Source organism: Hydra vulgaris, chromosome 05 (assembly GCF_038396675.1).
Source record: "Hydra vulgaris chromosome 05, alternate assembly HydraT2T_AEP".
Classification (NCBI taxonomy): Eukaryota; Metazoa; Cnidaria; class Hydrozoa; order Anthoathecata; family Hydridae; genus Hydra; species Hydra vulgaris.
Genome location: NC_088924.1, coordinates 10411307 through 10434694, shown reverse-complemented (window position 1 = coordinate 10434694; position 23388 = coordinate 10411307). Strand labels below are relative to the sequence as shown.

Below are 23388 nucleotides of genomic sequence, written 5' to 3'. Positions count from 1 at the left end.
TGTTAATTTTTTACGTTCTCTTATTGTAAAAAGGCGTTTTTATAATACTTTATGTACTCTGTTTTGTAAAAGGCTTCTGACGATAAGATCATTTGATCTTCTTTTAGAAGCCTTGTTTGTATTTGAAAAAAATATGTAATTTATATATATTACGTCAAATATAAACAAAAACTTACGAAAAAAAAAAAAAAAAAAAAAAAAAATGCATATTCAGGGGGAGTCAGCAAAAAACAGTTACACCATTAACAGAAAAAAAAAGTTACACCATTGCTTTCTATAGGGAAAGTTGCAAAAAAGTTGCGTACGAGCCCATGTCCAACTCAAGTTTAATGCGGATACTAAATGGAGTTAAACCATCTCATAGAAAATGCCTTTGTTTAAACTGCCATTGTTTAAACTTTAAAAAGTTTAAACAATGTATATTATTTTAACTTTCACCTCGCCTTCGGTTTAATCAAGGAGTTATCATAGACTAAGCTATTATACTTCCTTGGTTTAATCATAGTCATAGTATTTTTAAATACTTTAAAATATTTAAAAATACTATGACTATGGTTTAATAATTCGAACTTAGCCGTTAGCTGTTTCTTTATATAATAAGCCAAACAAAACAAGTTAAACATCGGCTAAACTTAAAAGGTGTGTTTTTAAGTGTTATTTAAAAGCGTCATGTCACAAATCCTACTAAAATTTAATTATTCATATATTTTCTATAACTTTTCGATTACGGTATAATAGAAGATTTTCGGTTTAATTATAACCACAGTCTTGAAGATTCCATAAAAATTACCTTTAGAATATACTAAATCATCACGCTTAATCTGTTGTTGCAAGTCCTTGTTAAAATGGGAGTTATCGTTTACGTTTCAAGCGTTTCAAGTAGCACTGAGGTATTTTTATTTTTTTATGCTTTTTAAAGATTTTCATTTCTCCATGTCCAATGTTTTTAACTTCGTAATAATTTAAATAATGATTTATGTAATATTTATTTAGTAATGCAATTTAGTTGTTGTAATAATATTACAACATTACTAATAATATTACAATATTACTAATATAGCAACAAATTTTTGATATATATATATATATATATAAGTATATATACCTAAAAATTTGTTGCTATATTACAACAACTTGACTGTGTAGTACTTTTGTATAAACTAGTTAAGTTTAAATTAAATTTAAAAATATAAAAATTAAATTTAAAAGTATTTATATTAAAAATAATAAATGTTCAACTTAACTTAATAAAGGTTCAACTTAACTGGTATTAAATGTCAGCAAAGTTTAATCCTAATGTTAATATACACACACACACACACACACACACACACACACACACACACACACACACACACACACACACACACACACACACACACACACATTTCCGGTCAAAGGTTTTCTATCACAATTAAAAAATAATTTAAAGTACAAAGAAAGTACTGTTAACGATATTTATTTATATAAGTCTAAAGTAACATAATAATTGTGAAAATATTTTAAATTGTTTTTAATCTTCCTTATTTTTAAAATTAGTTAGAAAAACTAGCTTAATAAAGAAACTTGTGCAGATATCCATGTCAACTGTGCCACCCTGTCTTCGAAATTATGGATTAAAATAATGTGTAGCATGTGTAGCAGAGGTAGTTTAAGACAGTTTTTGGTTGCTTTGCTGGTCACAAATAGATTTTGATTAGAGATTTTGACAGAATTGAGCGAGTATTTTTATAAGACTTGTTATCACAGAATAATGCTGTGATTCACAGCAACATTCTTTTTGGTCTAGACAAAGAATTATAGACAATTGGTTCATTTGTTAGCATAACAACTTTGTAGCATAAAGAATTAATTTAAGAAATAAAGAATTAATTTTATTAGATATCAAATCTAAACTGAGTCCAAAATTGTGTAAAAATTGTCTTTTATCAAAAGAGCATGCAAAAAAATTAACACATCATTAATTGACTCCCTCAGTCACCAGTTTGCAATTTTTATGAGATGATCTGAATAAAAATGGTACCAACTTATCAAGAACAACTCTGGCAATACTTGCAATAGTTTTGTAGTACAGCCTCACCACTTATATTAAAAAAATTACAAAATTTTGTGCATCAGTTTTAAAGCCTAAAGGTTACTTTAAAGGAATCCAAAATAGGAAGAAAATAATCAAACTAATGTTCATTGAGGTGTTCATTGTAGCATATGTTTTGCTTTAAAGAACTAATATTTTCTTTTAAATCATTTGAATTTTTATGTGGTTTTCTTCAAATTATGCGCAACCTTAGTTATACATAGTTCAGGATAATTTTTTCTAAATATAGTTTTATAGAGTTTCTGAACATTGTTTAACAGTAACAGTAAAGCAGCTTTTTTTTTTAAAGAAAAATCAAAAACAGCAAACATCAGTTTTTTAAATGATGGTTTTTTACTGTTTTTTCATTATTATTTTTTAATCAAATTTAAAGCGACAAAAAATTAAAAACTTGAACTTTTTTTATACGTTCACTGTAACAATTCAATTCAATTTTATAATGATTTTTAACCTCATAAAGTTTCATTCAAACTTGAAAATGTTTGAATTTTTTTATACAAACATTTTCAGATAAAAATTTCAAATAAAAAAAAAAATATTAAAATTGTTAAAAGAAGATTTTTTTCAACAACATCTTCATTAAACAAATTAATTTTATTTGATTTTCTTTTTTAATAACAATTTAATAGATAGTTTTTGGATAATAAGTAACTTTAATTAATAACTTTAGTTAAGTATTTGGCATTTTTTTTATAAAAAAAACTTAGCACACAGGTTAGTACTAGGAAGTTTCTTGTTATGATGGTTTTATTTTACTATTCTAATACTAAAAGTTTCTTAGGAGTTTCTTAAGTTATAAATAGGGCTTCAACAACCAGTTTCTTATTTACATTAATTTATCAATATTGATGTTTATATTAATATGATAAAACTGACGATATCACATTTAAAATGGGATTAATTCAAGTTTTAGGTTCATGTAACGTGCTCAATGTAGTTGAAATAATAAAACAATATCTAAGTGTTTTTGAAATATCAATGAAAAAAGATTTGTTTGCATCTACACAGGATGGAGCATCTGTAAACAAGAAGTATATTCAACATTTAGATTTTATGGTCAAATTTGTCTTAATCATGGTCTACATTTTGGAGTATGGGACACACTTTATAAGAAAAAACATAATATTGAAGATTTAAGCAATGCCTGTGATAATGATAATAATGAAAATGATTCTTTTGACAAAGGCACTAATTTTGTTAGTTATAAATGAGAAATGTGGAGATGATATACGCAACAATAATTTACTTCAGAACTCACACAAGTTGATAAAATACATCAAACTGTCGAGTGTTGGAAATCAAGTTTTTCAATAAAAAGTCAAGGCTCTATTTGGAAAAGAAATTGATTTAAAAACTTGTTGAAACACTATACTGATAAATATACTGATCATAAAGTTTTTATGATCAGTATATTTATGCATTTTTCAATATTATGCTTTAACAAAGACAACAATATGAAATTATGTTAAATTGCTTTGATTGCTAATTTTATTTATATTTTTAGCTCAAAAAACACCAACAGAAAATAACGATGGTTTTAGATGGGAAAAAAATTCCTTATGAAGTAAAGGACATAGCATCATCTGAAGAAGCTAAAACTGAAATGAAACATTTAGCTGGAGTTGATGCTCATCCACCTCAAATTGCAAATGACAATGTTTATTGTGGTGTATGTTTTTACTGTTTAAATGTTTATATATATATATATATATATATATATATATATATATATATATATATATATATATATATATATATATATATATATATATATATATATATATATGTAAATTATGTTAGTGCATTTTACAAATAGAGTGCTCAATGTTCTTAAAGAACAGAGCAATAATAAATTAGTAAAAAACACTTATCTAACTTTTTCTTCAACTTGAAGTTTCACCATTGCTGGATCATCAGGAAGAGTTCTCTAGTAGAGTTCTCTTCCTTTCACCAGCAATGGTGAAACTTCAAGTTGGAGAAAAAGTTAGATAAGTGTTTTTTACTAATTTATATATATATATATATATATATATATATATATATATATATATATATATATATATATATATTTATATATTTATATATTTATTTATTTATATATATATATATATATAAAATTGAAAATATGTCATTTATGGTGACATACTATTTAACTTTTTAAATTTTTATTAATTTTAAATGTTTAGTTATATATATATATATATATATATATATATATATATATATATATATATATATATATATATATATATATATATATATATATGTGTATATATATATATATATATATATATATATATATATATATATATAAATAAACATATATATTTAAAATATATATATGATGAAGACCTCAGTGGATCAACTTTTTAACAGAACCAAAAGGTTTCAAATCATATCCTGGTTGTCAACTTTAAATGAAAGAAAAATACAAAATTTTAGGTCTTTAAACCTTCAGGAAGTGCTAGGTGCAGATTTTGGTTTTTCTTCAAAATGTCTAATATTTAGATAATAAACAATCCAAAGAAAAAATGGTGTATTTTGGTTCAAAATATTTCTTGTTTGATTAAAGTTGATTAAAAAAAATTACATTTAATCTAAAATACTTTTTGCTAATGAGTTATATTGTTCAAATCACTCTTTTCCATTCTTTTATCCACACTAATCACATTTTCTATTCTCTTGAACATGCATCATGATGTTTTGTCTCTGATTATGATTATGACTGTCTGCCAGTAAAACTAGCACTAGACAAATTAATCTTTCAGAGCAGTTATTTGTGCACTGAATGTTTGAAACATAACCTTACAAAACATATAGCTGGGATGAAGATCTACAAATTTTCCATCAGAAATCCAAAACAATATATCTTCTATATTAAGATCAAGTATGAAAAAAATTTACCAGCTGTTTTACCCAATAAACTCATGCAAATGAGTTTTCTTGTTAATGATTATATCATCTCTAATCTCTGGTTTCTCTTTATTTAAAAATAAGAAATATCCTTGGGATAGGCATAATTTTTGTATCATTAGGAATTTCTCTTCATTAGTTACACCTAATACATTAGTTACACCTGATACAATAACATCTTCAGCCAAGTTCTATGTATGCCTAAGAAGATAATTTTTCAGAGTTTTGACTTTAACCTTGATTTCGTCTTCTTCCTTTATGATTTCGGCTACTTTAATAGCTTTGAGATCATTAGATGGTGCCTGGATTATGATAGATGACTTCAGAAACCAAGGAGTGTAAAATATTGTTACAAATGGTTCAATTTTGTTGACATCTCCACTGACAAAAATTTCAGTTTCTTATGAGTTAGTTGAAGAATCAATAAATATATCCTATTTACCATAAATCTAGCTTTATCCGAATATAGTCAGTGAATATAAATCCAATATTTTAGCGAAATATGAATCATTAGATGAATTTGGTTTAAAATATAATGATTCTGTATCAGAATCAGAGACAATATGATTTTCAAATAAATTTTTATCCTCTATGAATATTTCAAATTTGTCTAACTCATTCCTACATTTAATTCTCTTTCAGTAAATCATGTCAATATCCTCAGTTTTATACATTTTTCTAGTTGACTTTTGTTCGGTTAAGAACTCGATGCCCTCTTTAATGGCATCAGATGATCTGTTGCGATCAGTTTTGATTTTCATTACAATAAAATACTTTTACAGCTAATGTCAAAATGTTTGCAGTTAAAATTCAAAATCAGAATCAGGTTGACAGGTAAAATGAAAAAATCTATTTAAAAATATAAAGGTCTCCTTGGGTATTTTACCACGTTGTTATCTTTAAACTTTCTATTTTTACAGAATTGTCTTCTGCATTGTTAATTATTTATTTTTTGGGATAGCCTAATATATATATATACTTATTCTATAGTTAGGGGGCAGCAAATCATTTTTTTTAAATGAATTTTTATTAAATTATAAGGAAGTTATATTTTCAAATAACTTTTATTCTTGTTGATAATTTATTAGCTAAGAGCACGCAAATTAATGTAATTAACATGCAATTTAACTAATATGCAATAACCTCTTATGACTGTAACTGTTATCCATTAATACAAAATAGTGAATTTGTCTCAATTTAGTTCGTTACAAAACTTATAAAAAAACTTAAAAAAATTAAAAGAAATGGGAACTAAAAATAAAATAAAAGTTGTTTTTACATTTCTTTTTTTAATCTTTAAAAATAATAATATATTAAGTATTTAATAAGTTGTTATATTAAGTTATTAGTAAATGTTTAATATGATATTGTTATATTTATAATATTAAGTATTTGGTGAACTTTAATTCAGATAAAACTCAATTTTTTTCAGCTAATCGTTATCGCAATAATTTAGATCTTCCTATATTTATGAATGGTGGTGTACTCGATGAGTCACCTACTCTTCATCTTCTAGGATTAACTCTTACTTCCAATCTTTCTTGGAAACCATATATCAAATCAGTTGCAAAATTAGCATCTGCTAAGGTTGTATCTCTTTATCGAGCTCGTCACTTTCTTACTTCGGATTCTATTCTCTATCTCTATAAATCTCAAATCCGGCCTTGTATGGAATACTGTTGCCATATCTGGGGCGGTTCTTCTAATGATGCCCTTTCTCTTTTGGACAAGGTGCAAAAACACATTGTAAACATAGTTGGACCTGCTCTTGCAGCCAACCTCCAACCATTATCACATTGTCGTAATGTTGCTTCTCTTTCTCTTTTCTATAAATAATATAATGGGCACTGCTCTAAAGAGCTAGCGTCTCTTGTGCAATCTACTATAATTCATTCTCGTGTTACTCGTCATTCAATTAAGTGTCATCCTTTTTCTGTGACTGTTCCTAAGTGCTCCAAAAACGCTTATTCATCTAGTTTTTTTCCTCGAACATCAGCTCTTTGGAATTCGCTTCCTTCATCTTGCTTTCCTGATTCATATAATTTGCAATCTTTTAAGTCATCCGTCAATCGTTATCTTGCTCTACAATCTTCATCTTTTCTCTTTCAGTAACTTCCAACTTTAATTAGTGGCTGCTTGCAGCCTTGTTGGAAGCGAAGATGTATTGGTGTTGTTAAACACACAATAAAAAATAAAAACTATAATCAAAGGTTGAATTAAGGCATCGCGAATTGCGATATCTGTGAAAATATCTGGTCTATAAGCTTCAGTTTATGGAAAACCACGAAATTTACGGAATAAGCAAATAAACTTTAATTTGTTAGTGAAAAACAAAACAAAACAATAAATTTATGACTACAAAATTAATAACACTATAGTGTTGTTACTTTTAAAACACTCTTATAAGTTACATTTATAGTTTGTTTGATCAAACAACACATAATCAAGGTATATTAAATAAAAATGATTTAGTTAAGTAATCCCAAACTTTAATTAAAGTAGTAATGCATCTAGAAAAAATACAATTGATACTTAAACAATATTAAAAACATCAGAAAATTTTACGAATACGTATTCTTATAAACAGTTTAGCATTTCTAAACTGTTACTAATGGTCCGGAAAAAATGCATATTAATTTTAAAATCAACCAATGAAAACACTGGTAATTTACTTAATAGGAAAATCTTTATTAAAAAAAGGGGGGGGGGCTATAAACTTAAATGGTTTTTTTTTATTATTTAATCAATTAAATATTAATAAAAGTAAAGATAAAAATAAATGTTTCTAAATATACTTCTTTATAACTAAAAGTTATTAAATTGAAAACCTCCATTTTTAGTTTTAAGTAAAATTTACTAATAAAATTTACTAAAAAAACTAATTTAAATGAAACTCCTTAACCCCTTCCTTTGTATTAGGCACCTTAGAGTAGTGCTGACATTTACTGTAAATGTCAGCACTACTCTAAGGTGCTTAATACAAAGGAAGGGGTAAAGGAGTTTTATTTAAATTTAAATTAATGGGTTGAATTAAAAGGTTATATTTAAGATGCGTAGGTTTATTAATGTTTTGTTGCTCTGGTTACTGAATAGCGTAATGTATGTAGGAGTTAAAATCCTGGTAATGGTAATGCTAGTGGTTTAAAAAACTGCCTTTAACAATCGTTTGAAAGAGTTGGTATACCTGATATGTCCAAAAAACATATCTTGCTCCATCCACGTTTTTAGGGTTAAACGTGGATGGAGCAAGTGTAAATCTTGGTGTTCACTCAGGTTTAGGAGCTTTATTAAAGCTAGATTCTCCATGGCTTCAAGTAATCCATTGTTTCAACCATCGTCTTGAGCTTGCCTTAAAAGATGCTTTTGAAAAAGTTGCAGCATTTCAAAATTGCGAAAACTTCTTGCTAAATTTACATTCTCTTTATGAACAATCTCCAAAACGTTTAAGAGAATTAAAACTTATATCGGAAGCTTGGAAAACATCAATCCCCAAGCCTGCGAAATCGTATGGTACATGTTGGCTTGACCACAAATGGAATGCAATGAATATCGCTTTATAAAACTATGGAGCATATATTTCGCATTTAGAGTCTCTCAGCCAAACAGACTCACAGCCTTTAAAGCGAGCTGAATTAAAGGGATTTCTTCGAGTGTGGAAGAAAGCCTCTCTTGTGATACATTTATTTGTTTATTTAGATGTTCTAGCTTCGTTAAGACGCTTAAGTATTGCCTTCCAGCAAGATTTACACAATCCAGTCAAAGCAGTCTGCAGGGTGCAGCAATTTAATTTGACAATGGCGAATTATCTTGAGTAATTCCGTCGACAAAATGTGTACAGAGCAAGCGATTTTAACGAATTACAAAAAATTAATTGTCAACGTAACTGAAAAGGATGGTAATTTTGTTTATCAAAACATTATATCACAAAATTTTAATAAATCTAATTCGTTGGTGCAACGACTTTATACTGATACTATAACAAGTATAACAACTTGCATGGATTTCCGTTTTAAAGGTATAACGTTTTCTCCTTTATTTCAAAATTTAATTATTCTGCTTGATGTATCTTTTTTGCCCGTAAACCCTAATTGTATATTTGGAGATAAAGAAATATCTGAAATTGTAATATATTTTAACGACTTTTTAAAAAACGGAGGATGTGATACCAACAAAATTAGTATTGAGTGAATTATCTTAAAGAGTTACATATTCCCTATGTTACGTAATTCAGGAGGTGAAACTTATTTAAAAATTTGGAAAAAAAATTTTTTGACAGATATAATTATTGCAGAATGTCGAAATATATTAGATGTCTTTCAGTTGTTTCTGCTTAGTCCGTTTACAAACGCTAAAGTTGAACGTATGTTTTCCCACGTTAATCGAGTAAAATCTGATTGGAGAAATAAATTATTACGTGATCGACTTGAATGTCTTTTAAGAATAGGAGAAGAAGGATGCGGTTTGAATAAATTCAACCCAGATCCTGCTCTGGATGCTTGGTATCAAGATAAAATAAGAAGATTTACTGCTGCACCTCATCACTATCCAGATAAACGAAGAAAATTATCTGGTGCAAAATCTTCCATTGATCTATCTGTATTCACAATATCAGATTTAGAAAGAGAAAGCGATAGTTCTAACTCTGATGCCTAATTTTTATTTTTATGAATATATCTTTTTTCTTTTGTTATAACTTTACTTTAAAAGAATTTTTACAATAAAATTTCTCTTCACTCTTTCAAGTCCCTCTGTAGCCCAGTGGTACGACGGGCTTGCATATACTTTTTAAATGCATGGGTTAGCCAGCGCTTTATATTATAAACCATGAATTTTTAATAACTTTTAGTTATAAAGAAGTATATTTAGAATTATATATTTTTATCTTTACTTTATATTATTTAATTAATTAAATAATTAAAAAAAATAAGTTTATAGCTCCTCCCCCTATTAATATAGTTTTTTCCTAATAAGTAAATTACCAGTATTTTCATTGATTGATTTTAAAATTAATGTGCATTTTTTCTGGACCATTAGTAACAGTTTAGAAATGCTAAACTGTTTATAAAAATACGTATTCGTAAAATTTTCTGAGGTTTTTAATATTGTTTAAGTATCAATTGTATTTTTTCTAGATGCATTACTACTTTAATTAAAGTTTGGGATTACTTAACTAAATCATTTTTATTTAATATACCTTGATTATGTGTTGTTTGATCAAACAAACTATAAATGTAACTTATAAGAGTGTTTTAAAAGTAACAACACTATAGTGTTATTAATTTTGTAGTCATAAATTTATTGTTTTGTTTTGTTTTTCATAGCATTTTCACTAACAAATTAAAGTTTATTCCCCTATTCCGTAAATTTTGTGGTTTTCCATAAACTGAAACTTTGAAGACCAGATATTTTCACAGATATCGCAATTCGCGATGCCTTAATTCAACCCTTGATAATAAACATCATGGCGGACAACACAAGTTTCAATGTAGAGGGGCACAATCATCTATTTTTAAAAAAAGTCCTCTATTTCTAGAGTTTTCTTTAAAAAAAAAAAGAAACCTTGGAGACACTGCCCCCCCCCCCTTCATTTATTTTGTAAAGTCCTTTACAAAATAAATGAAGGGGGGGCAGTGTCTCCTGGTGTTGTTAGCTCTGAACATAATAGTTTTCTATTAGATAATATATATTTCAGCACTTTGAAAATCTTTTTAAAACTTTTAAAAGTGTTTTTAGTATGCAAACAAACATTACTTCAATTTAACAATAAGAAAATTTAACAAAAAAAACATTATTTTAGCATGGTTTTTTTTAAAGTAGTTGCAAATGCATTCATTTTTAACTAAAATTTTGCATGCTTTTGTAAACGCAAAAATCTTTGTAAAAATCATGCTAAAACATAATTACTTTCTTCAGTTGTGTACTTAAAAGTTATTTAACTTAAAAGTAATACTATCAATTGTTTTTATAAAACTGCTGTTAGGGTCTAATGTCCTGTACCATGGGATCTACAAGGTTTTTGTTTATACAGAACAAATTGTCCATTTAAGCTAACTTGGACTACTAGGTTCAATTGGTAATATTATGGTATGTTTTCGACTTTAACATTTTTTAATTGTCTAACATAACTTATATTCTAATAAAGTTTTTATAAAAATTCATTTCTAATGGCAAGAAAGCGTAATATAACTAGAGAACTATTGAAGGCATTGAATAAAACAAGTACTGAAAGCAACAGTGAATGCACTTTAGTGAATCCAAGACTAAAGTCTCAGGGATATCAGAGTCAGAGGAAGATATTGAACTAAATAAAATTGATGATAATCGAACTACTTTGAACATAAGATGGACAAAAGTAATGCAAGATACTCCACCATTTGAAGCACTGTCATTCACAGTAGCAAATGTAGGCCCTCACCATTCAATAAACTTACCAAGTAAACTAAATTTTTTCAAGTTATTTTTTTACTGATGAGTTACTTGCAGATATTGTAACCAAAACTAATTGTTATGCCAAGTATAAAATTGAAAATAACAGTTAGGAATCTCATTCTATTTGGCATAAACAGAAAGATGTGGCAGTTTGTGGTTATCACTTATTTACTGACAGATTATTTACTAGTTTTTCTCTTGCACAAGAACTCCTCAAAATGAACATACAAACTACAGGGACAATAATGAAAAATTGAAAGCAGATGCTTGCAGATATATAAAACTCAAAAAAAAAAAAAAAAAAAGAAGCATGAAGTTTCTGCATATGTACACTCTTCCAATATTATGGTTTTGGCATGGCAGGACAGGCAACAAGTTCTGATGCTGAGTACTTTCCATGATTCAACAACTGAAGTTGCAAAACAAAGAACAAAACAAGGTATAGTAGAAATTGATAAACTAATTGTTATTGGGAATTATTCGAAACAGCTGTTGACCGAGCTAATCGCTACTGTTCTAGCTGTTCATTTCTATGTAAATCTTTAAAATGGTGGGGGGAAATATTTTTCTGGTTGTTAGAAGTTGCAGTTATAAGTAGTTATTTATTATTAAATAAATTTTGTGAATGCAATGGTTAAAACAAACTTCGACACTATACCTACAGACAAAACCTCATTGAGCAATTAGTTGGAACATGTCATAACAAAGAACGAAGAAGGCGATCATCATTAAATGAAAATGAATACTTCAACCAAAAGCAACATTTTATTGCACAAGTTCCAAGCAATGATGCCAAAGACTTTCTAGTCTGCAGTGACTGAAAAACACAGGGTGGTAGAAGAAAAACTGTATACTATTGTAAAACCTGCACTAGAAAACCAGGACTATACCCTACTGATTGTTTTGAACTTTATCATACAAAGACTGACTTTCATGTGAAATGGGGTATCTAAAGACAATATTGTAATTTATTTGTAAATAAAAACAAGTGTTAACATGTTTTTGTTTTTTCTTGTTTAGTGCTTCCACTTAGGTCATGGTGCTTTTGGCAGAACAAAAATTTAACAGTTTGGTGCTACACTTATAATCTATTTTTTATAAAAAATAGAGAGAAGCCATGGGTCAGATGTTTTTTCTGTTATATTTAAGGTCAGTAAGTAAAAAAAAAATTGGACCTCAATATCATTAATATCAATAATAGAAATCAATAAAGTTCTATGTACGTGAATGACACTAACCTTTAATGTGTTAGTAAAAATGCTTTCAATAGAGATATTGACGTTTTTGAATAATTAGTGGTGCAAAAAAAAAAAAACTAGAAACTTAGCGATGCAAAAAAAATGTTTGTAATGTTTTTCAATAAACTGCTACATTTGAAAGTTTACCAACCATATATGGTGAACTTTTAAAAATTAGTTAATCAGCTGTATTGTTATTTGTTGTATCAAACTCTTCATTGACTTTGATTTTTACTATATTTTTCTTGCCAAAATTTATTTTGTTCAATATTATCATAAAAACCAACACAAATAACCAGTAAAACAAGTGCCTTGTTTTACTGATTATTTCTGTTGGTTTTTATGATAGTATTGCACAATATTGTCACAGTGTTATAAAATAGGTACTGACTTTATCTTTCTGACTCGGGAAAACTTTTTGGTGGAATACTATGGATATAAGTATGGAGTAAGTTTTTACTTTTTTTTACCAATTTACCAATGAGAGCTAAACTGAACAATTTTGCTGAAAATGCCAAAATACTGCTAAAATCACCAAGAATGCAGGAAAACTGTTTATTTTTTTCGTTTCAAAAAATGTCAACAAGAGCTAACATCAAATCTAAAAGACAGATGTCATATTATACTGAAAGAGCTTGGTCTGTTCAACTGTTAAATTGAGAAACTATGGTCAAATGAAAATTTAATTTGCTCTAATTCAGCAGCTAGAACGCCAGCAGTAGAAAAAAGATGCTCAGATTGTTTTTCAATTATTGGCAGAGGATTGCCTCACAACTGCACAAAAGGAACTTTGAGAAATAATCTTGTTGCTGTAGCTACAAAGGATCCTTTGGCATTAGAAAGAGTTGTAGCTCTTGTTGTTTCAAATAAAGCTCTTTCTCCGCATAGAACAGTTTGATTAAGTTAACCTTATGGTGAAAGATGCTTCCAGTAACACTAGGTATTAATTTAGTTTTTTATAGTTCAAATTAATGACTGGTTGAATTTATAACCTTTTGCATTCATTATAGGTTCGTCATCAACTAAGCAACTTTTCCCTCCAAATTCATCAATAAGTCTAAAAGACCTTGCTCAAGTTCAAGCAAACATGGGGCTTTCAAACAATGGCATTAAGAGGTTAGCAGCTACTATTAATCAATCAACCTCTCAACAGATTGTTGAGAAAAATTAATTAAAATTTGATGCATTCAGCAAGCAGCTTGTACATTATTTCACAAGTTCATCAATTCAAGATCATGCTGGATGTGTGAGGACTGTCATACATTGCAAGAACTTCATTAAGCTTAAAAATGAAATTATAGCCATTAGAAGTATGTCAAAAAATTACATTGTAAAGGTTACAATGTAATTTTTTGACATACTTCTTGAGGTGGGTTCCTCAAAATTAGCCTGGGAATTATTGAATTAAATCATGAACCTAGCATTCCCCCAACAAAACCCAACTGTAAAAGCAAGGTTTTTAAGGACTCTGGTGTCAAACGACAACTCATTATTGCTGTCACTGAGGAGCTTCAAGAAAATTATAACGTGTCAATATCAAATACTAACGTGTCGCAAGTATTTGAGTTGATTAATTTAAAAGACCAGGAATTTGTACTGTCCTGTGATCTAAAACTTGCAAATATTTGTGGGCTTCAAGCACACTTAAGTGCACATCCCTACATCTGGTTTAAATCTGGTTCAAAGGAACTTGTAAATCAAGGAAAATTGAGGACTTTTCGAATCTCTGGAAAAAAATGTCTCACTCTTTAAGTCAGCAGGCTCCAATATTAGAAAAGTTCGTAACTACAAAAATGTTGTTCATTCTCCAATATTTTAACTGTCTGGAGACACTGTTTTTGAAGTTCCTTCCTCCCATGGAATTGCATCTCCTAATTTGAGTTTTTAATCATCTTTTTTCTGTGCTGCTTCAGGTTTTTCCTCAAGCAACTCTTTGAACTGATGCATTACACATTAAATGATAGACATTTTGCAGGAAATGAGTCCAGAAAGCTGCTACACAGTATTGATATTCTTCAATCAATTGCTGAGAAACACTCATGCTTTGCAGCCATCCAATTTATTGATATTTTTCAAAAATTCAATATGGTAGTGTCTGGCCGTTTTGAATGCAACCATGAGCCAAACTACCTACAATTAATTGAAGCATTGAGATTGTCTTATCTGGCATTGCAAAAATGTGTCTGTATCACCATGCAGTATTTTTCCATGTGAAAGATTTCATCGACAGATAGAGCCAAGCTCTATCTGACGATGGGATTTACTCAGAACAAGCAGTAGGAGCAATGCATAACAACTTTCATGTACATTGACAAAGGTACAAAAAGCCCAATTATTCATCAGAATACAGTAAGAAGTTGCAATGTTTTCTCATTGACTTTATTAGTAAACATTGCATGTGAAAAGTCATTTTAAGAAGGAATTTAAGAATAAAATTATTTTAGAATTTGTTCCATGTAAGAGAAACTTACATGGAACAAATTTTTTCTTGAATATATTTTAAGTTTGTTATTTGTATAACTTCAAGAATATATCATTTTGCTTTTCTTATTTATATTGATGTAAATTGAAAATTTTCACTACTGTAAAAAACAAAATAATTTCGCATGATTGCACAAATCAATAAAATATCCCAGTAAATACAAATGTGTTTAATATGTCTATAATACGTTTTAACTGGGATGAAAATTTTTACTAGGATGAAAATTCAAATGTAAATAACTTGCCAGGACGTTGTAATCTGATTTTGATACTTATATCTAAGTGATTCCCACAGTGTGGGCTATCATTCCACCAAAGGGTTTTCTTGTGTTAGAAAGTTAAGGTTAGAACCTGTTTTATAACACTGTGTTGTCTACACTAGCTGCTCCAAATACTAAAACAGTTTTCTCTAGTTTGTAAGGGTTATAAAATAAGTTTCTGTAACTGATCTGTATTTGTAACTGTATCTATTATTACTATTTTTAGTTAAGGAACAAGTATAGGCTTTCTTTAATTGTGTATTAAATATGTTAGACAATACTCTAACCTTAAACATCTGTAGGCCCATATAAGGTTCTGTTAAAAATGATTTGGTTCACAAATATCTTCTCAGAACATTCAAAAGTATGATACTGATAATAGCTCTTTTAAATTTAAGGTTTTCTGCTGTAGTCAGGGCCGTCCCGAAGAGGTCTCTCGTATTTTTTGTCAACTAAAGACACCAAAATAATCAAAATAATAAAAAAAAGGTCTTCAATATTTGAAATTTGCTAACTATAGTTCAAAACTTGCCAACTTAAATGCTAAACGTACAAATGTGCTAACTCAAATGCATATACGACAGCTTTCGGGGGTGGGGCACCCCGTTCAGGACGTCCTTTACCTGTAGTATGTTTTCCCTGCATACCCCAAAGTTGTGTGTTTTTTCCTAATCTTCAGTAAGAACCTAATGTGCTTGTGCTTTTTTCAACTTGTTTTTTTTTTGTACCTTAATGCACTTTTTTTCTTTCAATAGTTGTTTCTTTTTTTACTTTCAATAAGTTTTTTTTAATTGTTAGACCATAGTTTTATGGTTTGATTAGTTTAAGTAAGTTTTATAGTGTGATTGTTTGAAATAAGTTTCATAGTTTGATGGGTTGAAATAAGTTTAATTGTTTGAAGGGGTAAAATAAGTTGATGTATATATGTATATGTGTACGCAAAAGAAAATGCGTTTATTAATTAAGCACTATGTTATTTTTTAGGACTTTTTTGGATTTGATGAGGCAGTTGAATCAGAAGAATTGTCGCAGTTTTTGAAGTTATAAATGTATTGATATATAATTTTTTTTAAAATATTATCTCGTAATCTTATAAATCTTGTAGTTAATGTATTCAAAAATATAAATATATATATTAAAATAATATGTTTTGTTTCTTATCCAAAACAGGTTATGTTTATGTCTTTAAAAGTTCTTAGAAAATTAGCTTAGAGTTTATTAAAATAATCAAAACAAATTAGTTATCGAGATATTGACAAAAAACTTTTTTGTAACTTCACTATCTTATTTCTGTTTCTAAGCCTTGGCTTAATTTCTGTTTCTAAGTTTTGGCTTTCTGCTTAGATTTTTTCTCTTTAAACATGATCTTATAAATCTTATAATTAATGTATTCAAAAATATAAATATTTATATTAAAATAAAATATTTTGATTCTTTTGGAATACAGAAAATAGCATTTATTTTATTGTATCCAATCTTTACATTAAATCTTTACATCCATTCATCCATCCATTCTTACCTATGTTTTCAACTAGTAAAATAAAATATACTAGTTTTATTAGAGCACACATATGATGAGGGTAGCTATTAGCTTACGCCGTGTTCATTCTTGAAAGGACACCCGTCCACTTAAACGCAGATTTATGCTTTTGTTTTGCATAAAATGAGTGTTTCAACGTTATATGTAATTGTTATAAATACGTTAAAAAAGAATACTGCTGCTTTAGGAATTAACTTAATTAAATTAACCACAAATACAAGAACTACAATCAGTTGTAACAACCATAAAATATATGTCCATCAAAATAACAAGTACACGTTTCTTCGATCGTCACTCTCGGATTGTATCGGAATAATCGCTGACACATTGCACACAATGATATATTATATAACTAGATGTCTAATTCACGAGATTTTATAGGACAAAAATTGAAGCCAGTCTTTCGTTTTTAACAATAGTCCGCCATTTGTAAAAAGGGCAAAAGCCGAAGTGTGGAATAAAAGTTAAAAATGCAAGTCAAAAGTTCCGAACAAATTAAAGATAATTCAAAAACAAATTTTAATAACTATAAAATACTTATAAAAGTTTTTTTATGAGCTTATGCTTATTAAAAAGAATTTCAATTCATAAAAGAGCAATTCCATGATACGCGTTATTGCGTTTTTAATCGAGAAAACAAAAGTTTGCAGTATTTAGGTTTTTAAAATAAATAAAAAACTTTATTATAATATTGAAATAGCCTAACTGTATTATAAAAACTAAACTTTTCGTATTTTTATTTATATTTTTACAGATATAGCTTAAATTACGCGCGTCACAACGTGACATCGATATGTCACGCCGTGACGCTTTTGAAAAAATAACTTAGAATTATAAAAAAATAGAAAGTAAAAAATAAATAAATAATTATTCTAAAGAACATACATTTTTTTACCAATATAATATAAGTTTAAAATATTTTTTATACACATAGATATAATAAAATTGCATTTCCTAGATAAAAGCAAAACATCGAGGCATGTGGAATTGCTCAAAAATGCTTCAAAAGCGTCTGCCATTTTACTTTTCTATTCAAAACTTTAATCCCTTTTAATCGAAAATAAATTAAGGAATCATAAATTATTATTTTACAAGTTTTATAATTTCCGCTTAACACTTTTACGTAAATAGTATTTAAATTTAAAATAGCTTTACTTCATTTAAGAAAAGAAAAGTTAAAAATATTTGTTTACAAATTTAATCCGCCATTTGTAAAAATGGCAAAAAGCGGCTTCACTTTTCGGATCGAAGTTAGACATCTAGTTATATAATATATCATTGGAATCATGGAAAAACATATTAGTTTTATTGAAGCAAAAATATCTTTTGCTATAAGTGTATTATATAAATCTAGGGCCTTTCTTGATTATAAATCACGCAAAATGCTTTACTTCAGTCTTGTTCATTGTCATCTCTCCTACGCTAATATTGTTTGGGCTAACACTCACAAAACTAAATTAATAAGATTACAGAGGCTACAAAACCACGCATGTAAAGCGGTCAACTATTTAAAAAGATTAGAAAACCCTTCCCCTGTAATGAAATACACGAATGTGTTAAATATATCAAAACTTAATTCGCTTCAAATATTAATATTTATGTATTGTTAAAAGAATAACTTGCTGCCAAAAGTATGTGATATTTTTACATCGGCGTTTTCACAAAAATACAATCTTCGGTCAAATAGCAACCATAACTATCAATTGAGCAGAGTAATATCGCAAGTGTCAAAATTCTTAATTATTAACCAAGGTCATTATGGAATCAATTAAAAAATAACACTATAAAAAATTTGAAAAGCACTTCCTCTTTTAAACGACAAATGAAATTGCATCTCCTTAACTTCTGATATATATGCAAGTATGTTTATATATGTGTATGTAAGTACGTTTGTATATGTGTTTGTGTGTGTATACAGTTACGGACTTAATTTTAGACTCAAAGTGATAAAATCAAAATTTTCATGATGAAAGTTTGAAAATAGCATAATAAGTATGATGCATGCATAAATAACTTGATGAATAAATTTGTTTCATGAAATTAAATATATCTGATGATATAATATGCAAAAATAGCATCTGACGGATTTGGAATTCCAGTAAAAATGTTAATTATGTATAAATACGGAAACGATTATTGTTGTCAATTATTTATTAAGAAGTTGTGAATTTGTGTAGCTGGCTAATTTTTTAACTTGTTTTATTTCATTCATTTTAAAACACCATAATGGGGAATAATAAAACATTAAATGAATCGATTAGATCTCAATTTATTTTATTATTTGAGGAAAATTATAACACAAGGGACATTGCATCCAGGTTGGGAATATCACAATCTTGAGCATCGCGTGTTGTAAGGCTGTTTAGTTCTTCTGGTTCAATCAAACCTAAACATCATCCTGGTAGACCAAGGCTTGTTTCAGCGCAGAAAGAACGTTTAATTCGACGAGAAGTAATGAAAACACCAACTATTACATCTTCAGCTATCAAATAGAATTTAAATTTGAATGTTTCCACTCGTCATGTTCGACGTATTTTATGCAACAGACTTTCTATGCGGGCGTCAAGGCCTTTAAAGAAGCCTTTTCTTTCTGATATCCAACGGAAGAAGAGAATATTGTTTTGTAAGAAGTACTCTCATTGGACATCAGAAGATTGGGCAAAAGCCATGTTTAGTAACGAGAGTAATTTTCATTTGATGGCGAGCTATAAACAATGGGTTCGACGTCCTAAACATTCATCAGCAACTGATCCAAGGTTTACAGTTCCAACTGTTAAGCACTCTGCTCATGTGATGGTGTGGGGGTGCTTCTCAGCACATGTGCGTGGTTCCATTCGATTTATAAATCAAGGAGAAACTTTAAATTCAACAGCGTACATTAATACTTTGAATGACAGTTTGGAACGATTCATGGCGATTCACAATTGCACCGTGTTCCAGCAGGGCTCAGCCCCCTGCCACGTCTCAAAGCAAACTAAAAACTGGTTTATATCAAAAAGAATTGAATTATTGGACTGGCCTTCAAATTCGCCTGATCTTAACCCGATTTAAAACTGGGTTAAACTGGGAAAACTGGGAATATGGGTTTTAATTAAACGCCGAGTTGCCGAAGAAAAGCCTTCCTTCATCCTGGATTTATTTGAAAAAATTAAAGTTATCTGGTGCTCATTTTCAGCTGACATCTGCAAAAATTTGGTGAATTCAATGCCGCAGCGCATTAAAGAAGTATTAATATCGAAAGGACATTCATGCAAGTATTAGCAGGCTGTAATAAATCATTATTTTTATTATCATTTTTAAATACATGGTTATGGAATTAAGTTTTTTGTTAAAATTGAATTCTGAGTCTAAAATTAAGTCCGTAACTGTATGTATATATGAGGATGTATATATGAGTTTTTATTCTTCACCTAGTATTTTTCATAAAAAGTATTTTATTGTAAATTTACTAAAGTCATGTGGGCTTTAAATGTTATTGTAAATTATGTTATTGAGTTTTATTCTTCACGTAGTATTTTTCAGAAAAAATATTTTATTGTAAGTTTACTAAAACCATGTGGGCTTTAAATGTTATTGTAAAGGGGCTCTATGAAAAAATTGTGAAGACACCAGTCATCCGTATCTTCTTTGAGCCCCTGTCTGCTTTATATATATTCTTTGTGTAACGTAAAAGTTTCATTGAAATTTTATTATTTTATTTTTATATAAACATCGGAAAAAAAAAAAAATTGATTGTACATCCATATTTTGCCGAAAACTGGATTACACAGTTACAACAGTAATGCTGGTTCAAAATCATATAAAAACCGAAAACTTGAGAAAACTTGAGAAAAGTACCCAGCTAACACTAAACTTTCGGATACATTCGACGAACGTTTAAGCACGTTCTATGAACGTTCTTTAAATGTTCTGGAAAGTTGTATATACACAAAAAAAAAAACATTAAAAAAACGTTGTCACAACGTTCATTTAGGTTTGCGTAACGTTTGCTGCAAACGTTACGTGAACCAAAATTTGTAAACTCCAATTTACAGTTCTTGAACGTTCAATACGAATGTTCAAATAACAAATAGCGAACCTTTACTTAACGTTCACTGCAAACGTTTACTTCAAACACGCAATAAGTAACACCAAAGTTTACCCAACGTTTTTTTAATTTAAACGAATAAATGCATTGGTTTAAACGGAATTTCTGTTTAAATCTACATATGCTAGTTTTTGTGTAATGTAAAAAAACGGGGCTAACGTTTACGCTCAGAAACACAGCTGTTATAGGCGCCAAATTTTCATTGAATACTTTTTTTTTTTTCTCGAGAATATAAAAATATATATGATGATGAGCAAATATAGTCATAAGCGGTTTTTATGTAATGTTCTCCTCAAGAACCGCTCCTAAAAATTTAGTAACAAAATCTCTTTTTATTTTGACTAAATCAATAAATGTTTTGAGCAAATTTTGTTACATTCGAACCTAGTAGATATTTTTTTTAAGTTCATCATTCATTGTAAAGTAGAGCTTGGATATGTCATTATTAGTCAGGAATAAGATTGTATCGTCGGCAAACAATGAGTATCATCATTAAATTTGAGGCTTTATTTAGGTAATTTATATAGATTAAGAACCAAAGTGGCCCCAAGATAGAATCTTGAGGAACACCAGAGGAAATATTTAGAAGATGGCTTTGGTTATAGTTTTTAATAAAACAAATTGCTTGCGATTTGATAAGAAAATAATTTGATCGCAGCCATTTTATAGTTAAATAGTTTATTTCGTAGTATTTTAGTTTTTCGAGCAGGATTTCATGGTCGATGGTATCGAAAGCCTTCGACAAGTCAATAAAAGCTATTGAGTATTTTATAATAGAGTATACAAGATAATTGTATACTCTATTGTACATAATTCGCTCTAAGATTTTTGAAAAGGTAGAAAGGATAGATGCCGGGCGATAGTTACTGATATTGTACCAGTCCCTTTCTTTCAAAATTAGATAAACTTTTGCAATTTTAAGTCAATCAGGAAAACTCCTTGGTGGACAGATGATTTATACACTTTATAAAAAGTATCTTTGAGATGATCAAAACACTCGATGATTATGCCATCATTAACTCCATCAGCTTCAATAGCTTTTTATTTTTTTAGTGATTTAAAGACAATTTCGAATTCATCAAAAGATAATTCTGAGTATATTTTTTTGAAACAGTTGCAATCATTTATTGGTACTAAGATATCATTAAAGGTGACTGGGGTAAAGGGAACTTTATTAGCTAATTTAGGGCCAATTTCGATAAAGTATTTATTTCATTCATCAGATATAACTTTTGATTTATAAAATAAATTTGCTATCAACTATAATCATTTGGTGGAGGGAACCTGAGTATGTTATTTGATTGCCAGTAATTTCTTTTATTACTTGCCAAGTGCGCTTAAAGTTATTTTTGAATTTGTCTAATATTCTTAAGTAACAATTTTTTTTTAAACGTTTACGAATTTTTTCGAACAAATATTTATAATCTTTGTATACTTTTTCATTTTCGGATGATTTTGTTTTAAGATACTTAATGTCAAAATTATGTTTTGTTTTTGATGACTTTTTGAAAAGCTTGGTTAATAAAATGCTTTTTTAAATGTCATTTTTCGTTATAATATTATCAATTAGAGACGTTGAGTTTTTTGTTACCCTAGAGGACGATTAATCTAAGAAACTGCTCCAGCTTCAAAAATTAAGTCGTAGAAGTTTTTAACTTTACTGTCGTTATTATATGTAAAACAATCATTGGCGATTTTACGGAGGGATGGGTGAGGGTGGGCAAGGAGATGATTTTCAAGTTATAGTCGGTTTTGCTACGAATTTAGTCGGATAGTCGGGTATCTGACACAATTTAGTCGGGTAAAATTTAGTTTTGAGGACTTTCTTTTTTTTTTCTTGTGAAACCAGTTGGTACTTTTAAAGAATTCAGCACCGCCCCCCCCCCCCTCTTCCTTATTTTATTTGTAGAATCGCCTCTGAAAACAGTCCATATCACGATCTTCAAAAATAAAACTTATTTTGTTTTTTTCCAAGTCTTTTTTAAGGATTTTGTTCAAAAAAAAAAAGTTCAAATTCATGTTCACGCAGTCAGGTGGTCGATAGCAGTTGCCTAATAATATATTTTTAGATGTTTTGTTTATAATTTCAATAGTTAAAACTTCTTTATCGCCGCGAGAAACAAATAAATCATTCCTAACAGATGCGCGATATTTTCATTTTCGTAGACAAAAACTCTACCATTGCGTTTAATAACTTGTCCATTGAGCGAAATCAATTTAAAATAAGGAATATAAAAACGTGTAGTATTATTAAGGTCATTTGAATTTATCCGCGTTTCAGCTAAGCTAATCATGTTAAATTTTTTTTTTTTAATCCAATAAATTGTGCAATTTTTCAAAATTGT

General features: G+C 28.6%; 1 protein-coding gene across 1 annotated transcript; it reads left to right on the top strand.

Moving 5' to 3' along the window:
• The first annotated feature begins 730 nt into the window (after positions 1–730).
• LOC136080537 (SH3 domain-binding glutamic acid-rich-like protein 3) lies at positions 731–16560 on the top strand. Its single transcript, XM_065797339.1, has 3 exons — positions 731–890; positions 3600–3764; positions 16401–16560. Exons 1-3 carry the CDS (start codon positions 846–848, stop codon positions 16461–16463), a joined length of 273 nt encoding a protein of 90 aa, XP_065653411.1. The 5' UTR covers positions 731–845; the 3' UTR covers positions 16464–16560.
• Positions 16561–23388: the final 6828 nt, after the last annotated feature.